Source organism: Spinacia oleracea, chromosome 4 (genome assembly GCF_020520425.1).
Source record: "Spinacia oleracea cultivar Varoflay chromosome 4, BTI_SOV_V1, whole genome shotgun sequence".
Taxonomy (NCBI): Eukaryota; Viridiplantae; Streptophyta; class Magnoliopsida; order Caryophyllales; family Amaranthaceae; genus Spinacia; species Spinacia oleracea.
This window is the reverse complement of record NC_079490.1, coordinates 81,182,460-81,202,050: the sequence shown is the minus strand read 5'-3', so window position 1 is coordinate 81,202,050 and position 19,591 is coordinate 81,182,460. Positions and strand designations below refer to the sequence as shown.

Sequence of the window (19,591 nt, the reverse complement as noted above, 5' to 3'; positions counted from 1 at the left end):
GAGTTATATTTATTAAAGCGTAAAATTTTCAAATTCATATAAATTAATTATTTAAAATACAAAAATTATATAAATTTAAATATATGAGTTTTGTATCATCACTTATTGAAAATATTTAAAATTTCAAATTAGTGAGAACTTAATATTTGAAATTTTTAAACCGAACAAATGCACGGGTATTATACTAGTTCCTAAGTATTTGACCGGCCGGTTCCACCCACCCCTCCAATCCATTTCTCACAAATCCACATCATTATTAAATAATTATATCATTTGACTTCTTACCCTGAAGAAAAATAAAAAGTTAATCACAATAACTTATGAAGTTTATCAAAAGCACTCTGAAGTAAAACTTCACATGAATATGCTTTGTATTCATTAAAATTATCATGTACTGTAAAAATGGTACATAATCAGTAACTGGAATGTCTCTTTCTTAGCTACCTTCATTCATGTTCTTCACCATACAGATATAACTATTGACTATTGCAATGTTCTTGACTGATTGGTGCATAATACTTCACATAATACAGTATACATCATGCTATTAGCACGTTAGCTGTCAGTGGGGAAGCACTTCCAGTTTCGTTGCTACGTCAGCATCATTGGCATTGGATTCACCAGTGATCTTTCCATGGTTAGGTATCCAGAAAGTAAGAACACTGGAAGCTGCCACTAGCATCACACGTCGTGGTGCCCACTTCAAACACGATGGAACACCGATATGACTACTCCAACGTGCAACCTGTAGGACAAGAAAGACATGCCCTATGTGAGATGAAAGATTGAGCATTTCAAGCGTCACAATTCACAGAGATCAAAATTCAAATTTCAAAGAATTCCAGGTAGGAGCGAGACAAGGTCTAAAGAAATTATTAAGGCCTGGAACACAGCAGGTTTAACATTACAACTTAAATACTCGTCACTACAATTGCTAGATGATCGTGCTAGTACAACAGGCCACAATTCTTTCCCGAAGTCAATCAAGGAAAGTGTATAAAGGCAAGGACAAGAGGAGTGCTGACGCCAAGAGGCAGCTACTGAAACAATGTGTATGACACACCTCTGTTCTGTTATATTTCACTTTAATTTCTATTTTCCCCTAGTTTTCTTTTGGAAGGTATTTATCTATTATCGACAGTTTACAGCGAATGTTTAGAGTTTCGGATGGTTCTTGTGGAAGTAGAACTATTCTTATCAGAAGCTTTCCCCTGATTAGCAAGACTTTCAACAGCTAGTTTTTAAATCAAAATTCTAAGCCATGGACCACAATCAGAGGAAGACACAACTGCCGAGAATTAAAAACACAAATACTCAGCTAAAGTATCTTCACAATCAGAGCTTAATAATTACATTATTGGACAACCTAAATTGGAATATCAGAGATGGATAAAGGCAGTAGGAAATTGATTGCCTGGCTTCTAAATACCCGAATTTTAAGCTGCTAAGGATGAAGAATAAGCTCTAGGAAAAATTAATTATCTACCAATGACAGGAATGACATTTTTTTGGCAAGTAAAACATCACACTGCAACAACCAAAACAAAACACATTCCAAAATATCAAGCATCCTGATATATGAGGTATGACTTGATTGTACACAAGGTTTACTAATTTTCTACTTCTAGTCCTCGGATTCAAGTGAACTTGAATTGCAACTGCAGCCATGGAGCAATTGGATTAGCAGCGATGTTCTCGATAGATACTTTAATACTACCTTCGTTTCGAAATAATGGGGACACTTACACATTTCACAACAACCAAGATAAATGATTGGAAAGTAAAATAAGTACGGGAAAAGTGGAATGTTGTGAGAAAAGAAGAATAAAAAAATAGGTTGAGTGAAAACTTATGAGTAAAAAGAGAATATAATAATATATTGAGTGGAATGTTGCAAGTAAAGTGAGAAAAAGAATAGTGTGAATGCATTATATATGGTGAGTCATCTACCAAAAATAGAATAAAGCACAATGTCCCTTTTGAAACACCCATATAAGGAAACCGTCCCCATTATTTCGAAACGGAGGGAGTACATTGCTATACCGTCACTTTAATAGATTGCTTTACTGTCACTCAAGGTACCTAATTTATAATTAAGTTTCAATCTTGTGCATTCTGCAACTTCCAATTCTATAGCTTATCCATTATACATTTACTTTAGGTTGTTTTATACTGGTTTTACCTTAATGTTAAGTTAGTGGCTTTCAAGAGTCTTCATATGTGATCTCGTTGTGGCCTAGCTTTTATACAATATTATAACTGGCTTACAACCCACCACTTTCGTCTTCACTTCATAACGAAAAATCCACTTGACCGCACATCATCATAAGCCGATCATCAACCATTTCCCACAATCCTAAAACACCAACGGTTTCATATGCATCAGTTTCAATCTTTCAATACACCCCAATTTCGAGAGGATTTCCACTACATCCCATAGTTAAGGAGAACTTTGAAGGTACTCCTTCAATATTTTGGGATAAATGGAAAAAACCTCAAATATAATTCATCTCAGAGATTTGGATTTCTTGCGCAAACTAGATGTCAATAATCTCTAGTGCTCACTTGCTTACTGACTAACGAGAAAGCATGCTATAAGCAACTTATAGAAGGTTCATTTGGCTTGTATGAGTTGGATCTTACTCCTTTTAAACGACTACAAAATATTATCCAGTATTATATCTTTTTCTACCTTTACAAGACTCTTATGTTCCAAATGAAAATTTGTTGAGACATTGGACAGAAGCAGACAAGCTTGAATAAAATCAAATTAGAGAGAACACATACATCATGTTAGTTTTCTTCTTCAATGTAGAACCATTTTCAAGTACCCTAGCTTAGTGTTATACATAACTCTGGGATAAAGGTGTGCTTCCTTGTTGGTGATATCTCTAACCTAAGGGCCTCTATGCGAGACTTAACTCGCTTAACCTTTGTTTCTTGTTGTTAAACCTTTAACAGCCTATCCTTTAATTGCTTTAAATCTTAGGTTATTTCCATTATTAAATAAAATTCACACCTGCCTGACTGCCTCATAATAAGAAACCCATTTGATTAAGTGTAGTATAACCAAAATTTTGGGTAACACTCAGGAAATAATATTCCTGTTTTAACTCATTCAACTGTGTTGAATTCAGGTAAAAAAAGTAAAAACATAAAAATAATAATGGATGAAATAACTAAAAATTATCCAAATTAACAAAACTCTTCTCCAAAACACTTTGCTGAAAATGGATGCATAAAGAGTCAAGAAAGCTACCAAATAAAGCAATGCTTATAGAAAGGAATAATTAAAAGTGTTAATTATGAAGATAACCTACCTCACTCCGCATGTTAATGTTCCAAGCGTGCATGCTTCCGTCACCTGAACCTGCACAGAAAATAAAACATGGCACTTAACCAGAGTTGTATATAAACCTAGCTCAAATTGAGCTACAATTGATTCCATGAAATGAGTACTAAGCCATCAACAACTTTCAAACATAGTATTACCATGTTATTGCTTAGGAACCACTACAGCAGTAGTGGAAGTATCAACAACACAACCAGGCTAATATAAGTCGCAAGTTTTAAATTTTAAGAGAAAGGATGAGAAAAAGAAAGACAAATTTTCACTATTTACGGCAATTTTGCATACATTACCTAGGAAAAGGAATACATACCTGCAACAACATACTGTCCATCAGGAGTGAATGTTGCTTCTATAGTTGTGTTTTGTGAAGGCTCTAAGCTAAATCCACAACGCTGCATGAGCAAATCTTTTATACTAAATAATACTTCTCAGAGATTAAGCTATCTAAGAAGAGTGTGCAGAAGCAATAAAACAAGAATTCCTAGAAACTCGTGTTTACACTGGAAGTAATATATAGACCCAAATAAAAACAGAATCATCGCTAAGTAAGATAAATATAACCTTTTCTCCAGCATACGCATCAAGAACATAAACGTTATTGTTGGTGGTAGTCAAGAGCATAGACTTTCCATCATTACTGAATTTTATGTCACAGACTTCTGCATTATCTCCACCAACTAAAAAGGTATCAAAAGGACCCTACAATTGAGATTCCCGAAATCAATATAATGGGTGCAAAAGAAATGAATTAGCATGCAAGTGTTTATGTCGTATGGTGCCACACCTTGTCATAGGAGCGTGAATCAAACAATTTAACAGCACCCCCTTCCATAGCAACAGCAAAAACAAGGCCTTGCTGGTCATATGCGACTGCTGGTCTTCCCCGCAAACGTAAAATCCCCTGAAACTCATACACATACAGGAAAAATCATAACATTGTTCAGACCAATGATAACTCTGCAGGTCATTTCAATATCATACTCATGTTGACTCTTGTTTCTAGGAATGGTGAGTGGGTGTAAGAAAAAGGTGGAAAAAGTAAGAGAGAAGTAGTAAAATAATGGGTAATGGTGGATGGGTATAAGAAAAAGGTGGGTAAAGACGTAAAGTAGGAGAAAAACGTGTAATTACTGCGAGGAAAAGGGGTAAGATGGTAAAATATGGTTGTCAAAAATAGAATAGAGTAGAAGTGAATAGAACAAAAAAAAACCTTTTTAAAAAGTGCATACATCAAAAAAAGAAGAGGGGACAACTAAAATCACAAACTCATTATCAGCTCAATACTATGGTAGTCAAATCACAATTCTGACACTTGAAGCATTTCAATACAGATGATTTGCCTAAGTACATAAAAAAAGTTGCAACTTTGAAAGGAACATTAGTGATGCATCTGGACTTAACAGCCCTCCAACTGATAATGGACAATTTCGTAAATCAAGCAGATCAAAAAAAAAATTGCACATTAAATCAAAGTTATGGACATCATATTCACTAACAAGAAATTACATATGTGTACAGAACATGAGACAAGGATTGAGAAATAAGGAGAACAAAAGATTTATTAAACTACATAATCCCGGAGCCCGGTTTTTAAAATTAATATACAAAGTATATATAAAAGGTATTAGGCATACATTAAAGTAATGTAATTTCCAAGACGACTATCAACAAATAAATTATATGTATTAATTGGAAATCACATTTTTATAAATAAATTTGTTCAGTAGGAATGCATATAGTTCCAATGCAATTATTTACTTCGTGTAGCTTAATTAATCAATGTGTTCAAGAGGGAATTTTAGGAGGGAAAATCTGATTTAGTGGACTTTGTTTTAGTATAGTACTAGTTAATGCCCGAGCCATGCTCGGTCTTTTAAATTAATACATGGATTAACAACTCGAAATTTAGTCAAACAATTGGCCATCTTGCTAAAATCTTTTAAAATCCCATCTTAGGAAATACACTGTGATTCGTATAATACGTGTTCGCAGAAAAAGTATAATAAGGAGAGATCAATAAAAAGAAAAGAAGTAAAACATGGTGTATTCAATTATTGAGATCATACTAGTAAAAAGAGGAATACAAAATTAAAAATAAATAATTTATAGGATAAAGTAGTTGTCATAAAAGTTTTTAGGAAAACGTAAAATCAATTTACTATTTCTAAGATAAAGTAAAAAAAAAAAAAAAGGTGACTTTTAGGAGGGAAAATTCCCTCAAAAAAAAAAAAACTCCACTTTAGTATATATATATACTTCTTCGGTTCCAATATTATTGCACCATATCGGTGTTGCAAAAAAATTTAGGTAGTGGGTACCAATGTTAGAATCGCGATCCGGATCGTAGGATCGTACGATCCTACTATCCGAATTTTTCAAAACGATCCGGATCGAAGCTAAAATCGTAAATACGTCGGGATCGTAGATGGGATCGTTCAGGATCGTATAGAATCGGTTGGATCGTATAGAATCGTGATCCTACCACCGATTCTAACGATCCCGCTTTTGGCATTAAAATGAAGCCCAAATTTAAAAGCCACTGTTTGAAGCCCAATTAAGACACAAAGCAAAACCCCCGTGAGATTTTGATGCCCTAGTTCGTCTTCTCTACGCTACTTCTCCCCTTTCCTCTGCTTCTCCCTTTACTCGATTATTTATGTCTTTAGCTCGAATTGAAAGCTCAAATTTGATGCCCTAGTTCATCTTCTCCACGCTGCTACATCACTTCTCCAGCACACAGCCACACAAGGTAATTTTTTTTGCCATTTTTTCTTCAATTCTTATTCAGATTTTCTCTTAATTTAAGTACTTCTACTTTCAATTGATTTGATCATTTCATTCATTTGATTTTCGAAATTTTAATTTGATTTATGAGTTAATTTGCATACTTTTATTTCATTTATTAACCTGCTTCTTGCCCAAATTCGTTTTTTGACCAAATTTGTTAATTAAATTTGCCCAAATTCGTTTCTTTTAATTAATTAGGGAAGTTGCTGCTTTCTGCTTCCTTGCTTAATTTGCATGTGATGAATTGACTATAGGATTTGTGATCTGCGTGTGAATTTGTTGTGATAATTATTGTTTATTTGTTGTGACTTTGTTGTGAGCTGCGTGTGATAATTGTTGTGACCACTCTGAATGTATGATTCCAGGTTTTCAGTGGCTTAACAACACTCTGAATGTCTGTTACTCTGATTCTCTGAGTACTGTTTGACTGCTGCTCCATATGATGGTGAATTGGTGATCACTGCTTGACTGCTTGTTAATGCGAAGGACACTTTTTTTTTATTACAGTAGGTTGATAAGTTGAACCTTGCCTTCAAGCCCCTGATGATGTTAAAGAAGAAAAATTACTTTGTTACAGCTGTTTGGTATTGCAATTCATGAGAAATCCATAATTTTGTATTCAGACTTCAGAGGGCATTTATAAATTATAGCCCTGTGTATTTTGAGCCACCCTTGAACTGTAGGGAAACCTTACAAATATTTTTTCAGGCAATATTTAATTTTGATTTTTGGTTTACATTGTTTATTGACATTCTGTAATTACAGTATATTTGAAGCAATAAAGTCTAATATTAATTTCTTTAATACAAATTTAAAACTGTTTAATGTCCTCTTTTAGAGCATGTTTTCCTTGTATTATTTGAAATAGTAAGCTTTAAAATTACATTCGTAGAATTGGGTTGACCATGTATGACACTTATGTGAGCATCTTATGTGAGCAAAAGTGCGTTTTTGGGTCATATTTTTATTAGAAAATCATGTACTAGTCATCTTCTATCATTTTGATCGCTCAATTTGACAAATTTTGTAGGATCTTACGATCCGATCCTACCCCCCACCAATCCCAAGTGGGATCCCGATCCTGACAACCATGGTGGATACAATGAAGAGAGAGAAAGACAGAAATACAAACTTGCCAATGTGATTGCAAGCATTAAACAAAACAAGTGTTAAGATGTAAGGGAATATTAGGTATTTGTAGTGTGAAAACAACTACTTCCTTCGTTTCAATATTATTGCATCATTTACCTTTTCAAGAAGTTTCACATATATTGCAACATTTCCATTTTAGGAAATAAAATAGTTGCTTTAACACTACAAATACCCACTATACTCTTACATCTTAACACTTGTTGATTTAATTAATGTTGTAATCACATTGGCAAGTTTGTATTTTTGCCATTCTCTCGCTTCCTTTTATCCACTACCTAAATTCTTGTGCAAAACCTATATGGTGCAATAATATTGGAACGGGGGAAGTATTTTATTTCTTAAAATGGAAATGGTGCAATGTGAAACAAGGTAAATAGTGCAATAATATTGGAATGGATGAAATATTTAAATTTCACTAAGAACTAAAACAAATGAAATTTGATTGAAGGATTGAAAGAAGAGCAACCATGATTTTTTTGGTTTCATCTTTAGAACAAAGAGAAAATGGTAGACGAAAAGTGACGTTGGGAAATGAAGAGAGAGAAAAGAAAAAGGCAGCACGCTTCACAGGAAAACACAGCGTGTATAGTGATAATATCAGGTTTAATTTCCCAAGATAAACTAAATTACAACCCACTTTTTATATATTATACTCCCTCCGTTCCTAAATAAGTGTCCACTTTGGACATTTACGCGGGATTTAATAAAACTGAATTGTGTGTAAGAGGTAATGATTGAGAATGTTTTATTTGGGAAAGGAAAAAGTAGATAATTGTTTAATGTTAAAAGTACAAATAAAAAGGATGTGGGTATTGAAAAGTGGGAAAAGTGTAGAATGTGTAAGAAAAGTAATAATGATTTATAGAAAAGTGGGAAAAGTGTGTGGAAAAGTGGGAAAAGTGTATAGAAAAGTGGGAAAGGTGTATGTCCAAAAATAAAAACTGGACATTTATAAGGGAACGCTATTTATGGGAACTGGAGACTTATTTAGGAACAGAGGGAGTACAATAGTACAGGTTATTGACATCAGTTTTGGATTTGGCGAGAAGTTGACACGTGTACAATGATGACTTCAGCAGTCTATGCTTTCGTAATAGTTATAGATTATCTATAGATATATAGATATATATACACATAGAGAAACTAGCTAATATGCTGCAAAACTTCTCTTTTGTCAAGGATAATATGAAGATATAAATATCCAAAATGTTGAATCCCCTGAGTTGTAGTAAACTACAAAATAATCCACAACGTTGAAAGACTATAGTCCCTGAATAGAGAAGGAACTGGATAATACTTTCATGGGAAAACTCATTTTGGTTAATTTTTCTAATTGTATAAGATATAAGTTAGTCATTGGCACAGAACATTCACTATTGCGTGACTCAGTCATTTCCCATTAGGTGCACCTAGGCTTAATGCTCTTACTTGACGTTCACCGATGAACTTATCAGTCAAGTTTCATAAAAATCAACTTCAAATGGGATTCTAATGATAAGTTATTTGCTCACAAATCAAGTGTTCACCAAAAACCTACGAATTGAGATTCATCAAAGAACCTACCATTTAATGTTGATTAAAATAAAATTCAAATGAAATTCTGATATATGATATGTCTACAACCACACGTGTTTTATCATCTGAGGTTCAAGTTCAGTGAATCTTCAATTATATTATTGTTGATGAAATTCAGTATGTAACTAATTGTGAAATTAAAGTGAACATTGATGAAACTAATAATTTAGATCTACTATGAACCACTTAGCTCCTGTTCTTTTTGGTTGAATTTCAGGAAAATTCAGTTCAGTGATTCAGTTTAGTTCAATTCAATTCAATTCAATTCAATTCAATTTAATTCAATTTAATTTAATTTAATTCAGTTCATTAGTTTAGTTCAATTTAATTTAGTTCAATTCAATTCCATTCAATTTAATTCAATTCAACTCAATTCAATTCAATTCAATTCAATGTAATTCAATTCAATAAAATTCAATTTAGTTCAATTCAGCTTATTATTGTTAGTTTGTTACTTTATTATTCAATTCAATTTATTTATTTATTTATTAAACTTTTTTAGGGATATTATTATTATTATTATTATTATTATTATTATTTATTACTCCCTCCGTTTTTGTTTATTAGTCCCTTATGGAATATTGAACAATCCACTAAAAAGACACCTTGCATGTGAATCTCTAAAGAATCTCACCCATGTGGGTAGGAGAGAGAAAAATTAAGTGATTTGAGTAATTAAATGTGGGTAGATGGACTATTTAGTGTAGTTAATTCATAAAACAAGGAGACCATTTGCATATTTACTTTGGACAAAAATGTAATTACAATGGTGATATAGGGTGAAAAGGTGATAATTGTTGAACAAATAGGGAAAAATTCTAAAAGGGACTAATATAAAAAAAATGGAAAAACTCAAAACGAAAATGGGACTAATAAACAAGAATGGAGGGAGTATTTATTATTTATTACTTTGTATTTATTCGTGTATTGTTTATTGTTCATTGTTCCTTACTTATTACTTATTTCAGTTCAGTAATGTTCAGTTCAGTTCTCAAAAGAAGCCTTATGTTATTTCGACACCTTAAGTACTCATGTCTAATACTCGACAATCGAACTAAATATTCATTTTGGACATAATTAGGCAAAACTTCCATAAAATTCTCTAGTTTCTTATCATTTATTGTGACCGACACTTCTAGCCGAGTCTAAGTAACATAGCTTCCCATATAAATTGAAAAGAGTACAAAAAGCTTTAAGTCAAGGTACATTCATGAAATACTGATTTTGAAAGTTGAAATGAGATTGGCAAACTTATTAGGAAACAAGAATATGGATATAAGATGCGCCTATCAGGCTAATTGATGATGTAAACAAAGATATCAAATTGTTGGTTAACGTTTATTGAAGTTCCACTCGGAAAAATAAAATTAAAAAAATACTCCCTCCGTATTTTAAAAAGAGATACACTTTGACCGGCACGTAGTTTTAGGAGAGTGAACTGAATTTATTAAAATAAGATGAAAGTAGGGTAGTGGGTGAATTACTTATTATAGTAAAAAAAATGATGCGAATAAGTGTGGGGACCACAAGAAAGATAGAAATATTAATATAATTGGAAGTGGGGACCAAGACATGTCAAAAAAAGAAAGTGTATCTCTTTTTAAAATACGATCGTTTAAGGAAAGTGTATCCCTTTTTAAAATACGGAGGGAGTAAAGATTAGTCAATGAACCGCTATTAGGTGTGCTCCTGGTGCAACTTATATGCATTGCACATTCTCCTACTAGTAGTACAATCATGTGATCCATATCATCTTTGTTATGAGCACAATAAGGAAATTAAAAGAGAGTAAAGATATATTTGATAGGCAAGATTAACGGCCTAACTGCTCCGTTCTCTTCGTCTGGTCTGGTGTGTTCTGATTTTTCTAATTGCTGGTCTGGTCTGGGTCTGGTTTGAAATTTTCTAATTATTATAATAAAAATAATAATAATAATAATTATCATTATTATAATTATAATAATTAATAACAACAATAATAATAATATTATTATTTTAGTTATTATTATATTATTAGTATTATTATTATTATTATAAATAATAATAAATATTGTAATTACTATAATAATAGTAATAATTATTATTACAATTATTGTTGTTATTATATAATTATAATTATTTATTATTATTAAAAAGTCCTGTCTAGTCTGATTTAATAAGATCTGATCCAATAAGTATCAATGACAAGGTGAAAAGAACATGGCTTGAACTACACAACATATGATATTACATTATTACATGATGCATGTGTTTCAATTAAATCCGAACTTATAAACATTGTATTACTTATGCAATTTATTTAACAATAAACTTGAAATGGAAACCAACTTTTCTCCAAATCTATTACACAATCTAGTCCAGCTATGATCCAAATCCTTTACAGAGGTTAGAAACCTACCTGGCAGGCATTTACTCGGAGATCCCATATTCTTACACTGTGGTCAAGGGAACCAGACATAAAGCTATCATTGATTGGTGACATGCACAAGGAAACAATTCTGCAAGATAGACAGGCAAATATTAGTAATCCAAAACTTCAAATCATCAGCTAAGATAGGTATCAGGAAATGGTTGTAAAAGAACATTTCCAGAAATACACACTTAAGGGCCCAAACTTCTACATGAAACAAACAGAAAATCAAGCAAGAGACCGACAAAGATTTAACAATAGAAGTCAGCATTATAGTAAAAAATTCAAATGTACAAAATATTCAAACCTTTCTTTATGGCCTTTGAAATAACGAAGACAGCGATTATCATACATGGAAAGATATCGTAAGGATTCTGGCAAGAGAGAAGCAAGAACATATTAGCACAGTATTCAGACAACACGCAGCAAAGCCTGTACATGATGAAACAGGATGTAGTCAAGAATAAATACTAACTGACTTGCCTCCTGTTGAATCGAGGTTATACTTTGAAGAGCAAACAACCGCACTAGGGTGGTGGGTGAAGCATATACGATCAGCACCATGTTTCTTATGATATGTGGTCTTCAGAAGTCTGGAAATGATTGCATTTAGTTAACCAACGAACAAAAAATTAGCTTAAAACTAGATATTCCACTGAATGAAATTAACAAAAGCATTTAGAGAGCTCGTTCGTTATAAATTAGTGTCATGATTAGGGCATGTAAGAACAGCCGAGAAGAATGAGTAAGGTAAAGTAGTAATTTAGACAGTTAATAACTCAGTATTATTCAGTAAATTTAGGCTGATTTCGAACAGAGGACTCACTTGGCATTAACAATGTCATAGAGTCGTACCGAATCATCAGCACTGGCTGTAACCAAGAGATCACTTGTTCGGTGGAAATCAATTGAATTTATCTGTCCACCCTGCAAGGAAAAATTGCACGTTCATGAAAAACATGTCAGAGAACGCAAAAAGCCCGTGATGCTAGCTCTCCTAAATGTGTCCACTATTCCTCTCACAGCAAATCATGGATAAAAATGCCATGTATCATTCTTTAGAAGATAGAACTCTTTAGAATCATGGGGTTGTACAGAGCACATTCCTTCAGTAGAGAGTTTCTGTGGCTATTTGTTGTATGTGGGGCAGAAAGTCTTGGAATCTTCACAGTGATTTAGCAAGCAATGTTGTTGAATTAACTAAAAACTTTTATTGAAAAATCCTAAACGGCTAAACCATCAACAGAAATCAATTCTAAGAAACGAATCAAACAAGAGGACTTTAGCCTGAAATATATTAGTGCTTGGCCAGAAGGATCTATAAGAAAGACACTTGTTGGAACTAAGCAATATATGTCAGCAAGCTTTGGCTTCCGGTCCAGGTTTCAATGATGTAACTCAGACTAATTGTTGGACTTTATAGAAGAACCCAACCGGGATCATGCACACCTCTTGTATGATGTCATAATATTTTTCAAAAACAATAGCTAAACAATATTGTTGATATATCAAAATGCTTAGGTTTGTCATGCAGGCACCAATGACGCGACTAAAACTCTTTAAAATGATGAACTTTTAATGTGCATCCATCATGGATAGTTGGAGCTTTTGTATGATTTCCTTTTTTTGCAAGGATTCCACCTTAGTATCCATATCCATTCGATTGAGTTGAATACTTGTTCAACAAGTGTTCACAAGGCTCTAGCTTGAATTCCATACATCTAATTAAAATTTTATTTGCTAAGTAAAAAAGGAAGTACATATTCAAATTCTAGCACTTCATCTAAGTTTAGGCCTCGTTCGGTATCAATTCCAGTTTTAAGTTTTGGTTTTAAGAAAACAAAAAACTGATTTTAGTTTTATAAAAAAAAACAAAAAACTGATTTAGTTTTAATTTTCAAAACTAAAACAAAACTACTCCGTAATTAATTATACTCATGCCAGCTAGCACTTAGCCCATTTGCCCACCCTCCCTTCATCTTGCCCCCCTTTTCTCTAGTAATTGAGAAACTCATTGATAATAATTCCAAAAATAAAGCTTCATTGTTTGCTCAATTCAATAATCAAAAAATTTCTCATTTATTGACGATGAAACTAATTGTAATTTTATCAATAATATTTTGGATTGATTTCTACCACACCACTCTCTATATCTTCCACCTCTAGCAAACCAATCGTATAATCACTATAATGGGTCTAATATAAGACACCATTATCATCATTTATTTGCATCTCAACAAACCAATATTATACAATGGATATTATATAAGAATCTCCACCAAAATGATTTTCTAGAACCAATTCTTCGTACCCAATATATCACTCAATTTCCCAACAATCAAACTCACACATAACAATGTTTCTCAACTTTCCTTCGATTTTAACTGCTTTTCTCAAATGTTCTCAACCTTACTTCGATTTTAAACACAACCCCAAAATTTCTCAACCCCTTTTCTGGAAATTGCATGGTTAATTTGTTAGGATAAAAGTACTTGAATTAGGTAAATGGAGATTTTAAATAAGAGGGGAGAAAAAATTCTGGAGATCTACAAGCTTAGGGAAGAAAAATTTAAGTTTGATTGGAATTATCAACAATGAAAAAGCATGAGAGAGAAAATTTATGGAAGAAGGACGAAGAAGGAAGATATAGAAACTCTGAAACAACAAAAAAAAAGGGGACGAAAGAGGAGAGAGAGTGATAGAGACATGATAGAAAACACTTTTTACAAAAAACCAAAATCTTGAAACCACTAAAAGTGGTTTTCATATTTCTGTTTACTTTTAAAAAAAATTGGGAGGAAGTTGTTTATTTAAGAGGTTTACCCAAACAGTTATGTTTTGGTTTTTAAGAAAAAAAGAGGGAAAAACACAAAACAACAACAATGCCGAACAAACCCTTAGGCCCTGTTCTTTAGAGCTAAGCTGAGCTGAACTGAAATTAACTGAACTTAAACAATAATAATAAATAACAAATAACAAGTAATAACAATAACAATAATAATAAGTTGAATTAAATTGAATTAAACTGAACTGAAACAATAACAATAACAATAACATTTTTTTTTTTGAATGTAACTGAACTTAACTTAACTTAACTTAACTGAAACAATAACAATAACAATGACAATAACAATGACAATGACAATGACAATGACAATGACAATGACAATGACAATGACAATGACAATGACAATGACAATGACAATGACAATAACAATAATAATAATAAGTTGAATTAAATTGATAACTTAACTGAATTGAATAAACTGAAATTAACTGAACTGAAAGTCCTGAAACTGCAGTTAAGCCAAAAGCCAAAGCCAAAAAGAACAGGGTCTTAGTTATTGTGTCAATGAAATTGTTCCTGGACACTCACACTATCCTAAAGGGCCTAAAACCAGTGTTACACGGAACGCGGGACGAAGGGAACATGGTACAGGAACGCGGAACGCTACGTCTAAAGTCCCCGAAACGTTGGTTCTTTTTCTAATATAATTTTTTAATTAAATATATTAATCAAAATATTTAATTGCTTAGTATTTTTAATTATTAGTCATAATTATTTATATTTTATTAACTTTATATTTCAATTGTGAGAGTAATCACTTAGAATTTAGAAAGGGTCTTAGTGTATGAGTGAGTATGACTGCATCATATAGCAAAGAGGAAGCCCAAAGTAAATGAATAATAGAAAAAATATAATATGGGCTTTTAACCAACAACCCATTAAAGACAAACCCTAAAGCATCACAATAAATTCCAGTCCCCACTCCAAGCCGCATGGAAGAGAAACAGAAGAGAGAGAAACAACATAGAAAAAAGAAGGAAAGAGACACAGGAGAGAGAAAAACAACTTTGAAAAAAGAAGGTAAAAAGATGGAGAAACAACATGAAGCAACCATAGAAATCATGATTCATCTTCTTCTTCCTTGTCAACCCAACACCATGACACTGAAGCCAGGATAGCTCCTCTCCTCCCTCTCAAATCCTCGCCGAACTGGATCGCGAACCACGCTCCGGGATGAACGAATCCAGTTCGTGGAACGTGGCAACGTACCACGTTCCGGGTAACATTGCCTAAAACCTAAAGGTAGTATAATACAAACATAGTCTACTGTCACCCAGCCTGCATGTTGCATGAGACTAACTTCAGAACAAGTAGTTTTTCACTACTGAGGTTGAATCTGAGAGCATGTTTGGTTGCCCAATTTATTGATCGGAAAATGGAAATGTTAATGAAAAGGGATTTTGTTATGCATTGTTTGGTTCGAATAGTGGCATAACTCTTTCCCTTACTTTACGTTAATCAATATCGCCCAAAGCGATACTGGTCCCAACTCAGCGATAACAAACAATGTTACCTTCCTCATTCAGCTCTCCCACATGCGAGTTGCAATTGCAACTTCTGACTACCCACTCTTATGAAATAATGGTTGTAATGAATGCGCCTAGTATAATCTCGGTTATGTAATTTTTGATTGTTTATAGTTTGTTTATTCGTACTTCCTTTTCAGATTCACTTGCACCAATTTCCTTATAAAGCCGTCCCAAATTACTTGCACCATTTCATAAAAGGCATGAACCCACTATTTATTTATTATTTCTCTCACTTATTTTGCGACCACTTTACTTACTACTTGTAAAAAACACTAAAAAAAGCAACCTCCACTCACATCTTAAAAAACAAAGACCCACTTCAAACTAACTATAATAAGAAAAAATGAAAAATACTCCACTATCAACTACCCCACATTAAAATATAAAGTCGATTCATATACCTAAAACCGTGTGTAGGTCAAAGTGGTGCGAGTAAATTGAGACGGAGTGAGTAGTTTTTTTTCGTGTGAACAAGTAACTTATTTCAGATTTTGAATCAAAGAACTCATACAAGAAATAGTTACCATTACCTTTTTCCCAATACAAGGAGATGCCATTTTGTAGAATGGGGCGGGGGCCTTGTGATTACAATAGTAATGGATGGTTGTAAGGTGCTTTTTACCAAGCTAAGTTTCGCTTGGTGGAAAGGAAAACATCTTCCAACCTCAAGGTTGGGGGTTCAATCCCCACTAGTGGCAGCTTTAGTGGAGGGAATCCCCAGACCCATCCTCCTCACAACTAAAGTGTCTAGTTAGGGCCTGGTTGCCAGAGAGTGGTTTCGGCCCTGGTATGGATCTTCATCTTACCCACTTAAAAAAAAAACATGTCGTGTAAAGGATTTATTTCCTTAGCTAGAAAGGGAATCTAATACAAAAGATTTCTTTCCTTAGCTATACTTAACAACTAATAAAAGTTAACGGTTAACATTTCCCTTTCCTCTCCTTATCTTTTCCAATCTATTCTATTTTCAAGATTCATATCAAACATGCACTCGGTTTTGAACAATACCGCAGTACCTCCTCGGAAAAAATGCTCTATTTCTATTGACTAGTCCTTAAATTAAACACCACAGAACATGGCAAAAAAATGAAAACAAAAACTCCCTAAACCACCCCCCCTTGAACAAGAAAATAATGAAAATATTTCTATTGAAACCAATAAAGCGAGAAAGTGCTCTTCCACTGAGACGTTTAAGATTGGGATTGTATTACTCTTTGATCCAGATGACCAGGATAATCCTAGAACATTTAGGATAAGACCTATACGCCAATGCAACCATGAACATAAAAGTTGAAAAACAAGAGAAATGATCACTAAGACCGGAGCTATCACGCCTAATTATCATGGTCAAGAAAGACATGTAAAAGTAATGGTTTTCTCATGAAATGCCCCTGATTTTTAAGGAATTCACCAAATACCACTAGGGTTTCAAAAATTCACTAAATACCCCTAATATTCAAAATAATTCACCAAATACCCTAAAGGACGTCATCAACCCCAAATCAACCCAATACACATCTAATTCACCCACTCCCTAATCCTAATTAACATTTCTAGTACTTTATTTTTTCTCATTAACCAAGATAATGCTCCATTTTTCATATCATCAAAAACAATCTCCATATAAGTGGGGTAAGGAGGACCAAATATGCAATTAATCAAAAACAGTATGGTGTTCTCAAAATCCCCAAAAACCAAATCAAAATTGACTATTTGAAGATGATGATTGATGATAGCGTAGCACGGAGGTAGTACACAAATACGAAGAAGCAGCAACAGCAGTAAAGTCTTGTACCTAAGACAAGTTTCCTTCTTATCATCTTGATTCTAATAGTCAGGATGGTGGTAATCAACATTGATTCTTCCACCCCTAATTCACTCATTGCCTCCCTCTCACTGGCGATTGCCGCCCCTCGTACCTCTATCACTCCAAATTAAGCATGAAAACCTTCAATCCAGACGAATTTTGTCTGTTGTGCCCTTGTTAAATCTAACACTCGAAGAGTGAAAATGAAGCCTGTACCAAAATTCGAACGCAATTGCTATCATTGCAATTGTAATCTTCCAGGTATGCCAATTTCTACAAAACCCAGATTCCTCTAACAATTCTTCAAAGAAATCCCTCAAATTCCCGTTTACATTACAAAATTTTGCCAAATTCATCTGATTATTGAATTTTAGCGATGCCCAAATCTTTCAAGAGAACCTAATTGCTAAAGTACCAAAACCCAAATCGTGGCGAGACAAAAGTCGAGGGAAGAGGAGAGACGAGAGGAGCAAGGAGGGTGGAGGAACAATAGCCATTGGGGGGGGGGGGAAGAAAAGAAAATGTGGGTTAATTAGGGGTTTATGGGTGGGTTAATTGGGTTGATTAGTAGTTGACAACGCTATTAAGGGTATTTGGTGAATTGGTGTAAAGAAAGGCATGGTTCACACAATTGTTGAGTGTCATTTGGTGCTCCTGGACCCTCTGACACTAAAGCTGAAAAGACATTAGGTAAAACAACACTACATTATCATGTTGAAGTAGTGAACTAAGGCCATAAAAAGTAATCACTAGTTATTGAGATTTAATTACATTCATAATGGATTCACCAATGCGCATATTCGCATAATAAGGGTGCGTTCTCTCACCTAAGTTTTACTTGTTTTTCCTGAACTTATTCTAATTTGAACTTGTTTTAACTAAATTAATCCGAACTTACTTTAGTTATAAGTTGTACTTCAATAACCCTTGTTTTTCCTGAATTTATCTTAATTGGTATTAACTGATCTCAACCTTATTTTCCTTGAAATCAGGGGGGAAAAGGAGACAAAATAGAGACCAAGTTCTTGACTCACGAAATCTCAGAGAGGTTCATACTTATATAGTTTGCAAATGTTTTTTCTATTGCCTTGCTTTACCATATGCTAATATTATTAACATGTCGATTGCTTCTAAACTAGATAATCATGGAAGTTATGATTACTTCACTACGTATGCCAATTTTTTTTTCCCAACAAGCTGACTCAGTGAAAATCGGTTCATCTAAACATAATTGTGAAACTGGTGACATACAATCACAAGTCACGGGCCAAATTATACCAACAATTCTATTCTAAAATTGGATCCTACAAATTAGAACAAAAAAATAAAATAACCCCTAATCCTGATAGAATCAACAGTATCATCCAAACCAATTATAATACTTCAATTCGCTACACCAAAAGAAAAAAAAAAAAAAAAGTTCAATTCACCAAACAAAAGGTAAACTCAGCATCCAAATTGAACTACAACAGGAAATTCAAAACAGCCAATTGCATAATCCAACTCTCTGCTCGTCTAATAACGGACAATTAAAAAACAGATATTATCTTATTTCACGATCAAGTAGCTGAAATTTGCGGTACTTGACAGACCATAAGAACCAAATTAGTAGTCGAGCATAAATGATTTGGTAGGTTAGAAACTTACAAAGTCTGAGAACACGGCGCCAATGGCCATGCTACGCACTACATCGTCATCAAGCTCTGTGAGTGACGTGATCGCCATTGACGTCGAGGGGAGAGAGAAACCGACGCAAGTTTCTGGCTTTGAAAGCCGACTCCGGGACTGCGAGTGTTAGCAAGCAACGCGAGAAACCACCCAGACGCCGTCGAGGTTCTGTTTTTAGTTTTTGACCCAAAAACTTGGTTGTTACCATTTTTACTAAATACAGAAATAAAATTACAAAATTACCCTAACTAATCAATACTAGTATTTAAAAAACATGATCATCATTATTTCAATGACACATAAGCAACTCCATCTTAAAGACACGTGTCCAAATCTTTTTAATCTTTCTATTTACTTTTTGTTATAAATAAATAATGGATATTCATTATTCCACTTTATTGCCATTAGTTTTCACGTTGTAGACTACTAATCCCTAATTTATTAGAATTGTACTCCCTTCGTC

At 33.5% G+C, this 19,591-nt stretch overlaps 1 protein-coding gene across 1 annotated transcript; it reads right to left on the bottom strand.

Annotated features, from left to right (window-relative positions):
* Window positions 1-353: 353 nt before the first annotated feature.
* LOC110775308 (protein ANTHESIS POMOTING FACTOR 1) lies at window positions 354-19,317 on the bottom strand. The gene is made up of 10 exons (XM_021979915.2): window positions 19,108-19,317; window positions 12,103-12,203; window positions 11,760-11,869; window positions 11,584-11,650; window positions 11,265-11,364; window positions 4,137-4,253; window positions 3,914-4,051; window positions 3,663-3,744; window positions 3,321-3,370; window positions 354-745 (listed from the first exon to the last, which is right to left on the bottom strand). The coding sequence occupies exons 1-10, from the start codon at window positions 19,183-19,185 to the stop codon at window positions 563-565; spliced, it is 1,026 nt and encodes a 341-aa protein (XP_021835607.1). The 5' UTR covers window positions 19,186-19,317; the 3' UTR covers window positions 354-562.
* Between the last annotated feature and the right edge of the window lie 274 nt (window positions 19,318-19,591).

Bases quoted from the DNA above. Each gene is read 5' to 3' on its own strand.
- LOC110775308 (XM_021979915.2), bottom strand. From the start codon at position 19,185: ATGGCGATCACGTCACTCACAGAGCTTGATGACGATGTAGTGCGTAGC. The intron at 3,745-3,913 runs GTTATATTTATC...TTGCTCATGCAG, and splicing joins ATGCGTATGCTGGAGAAAAG to CGTTGTGGATTTAGCTTAGA. The intron at 746-3,320 runs GTAGGTTATCTT...CTTGTCCTACAG, and splicing joins ACATTAACATGCGGAGTGAG to GTTGCACGTTGGAGTAGTCA.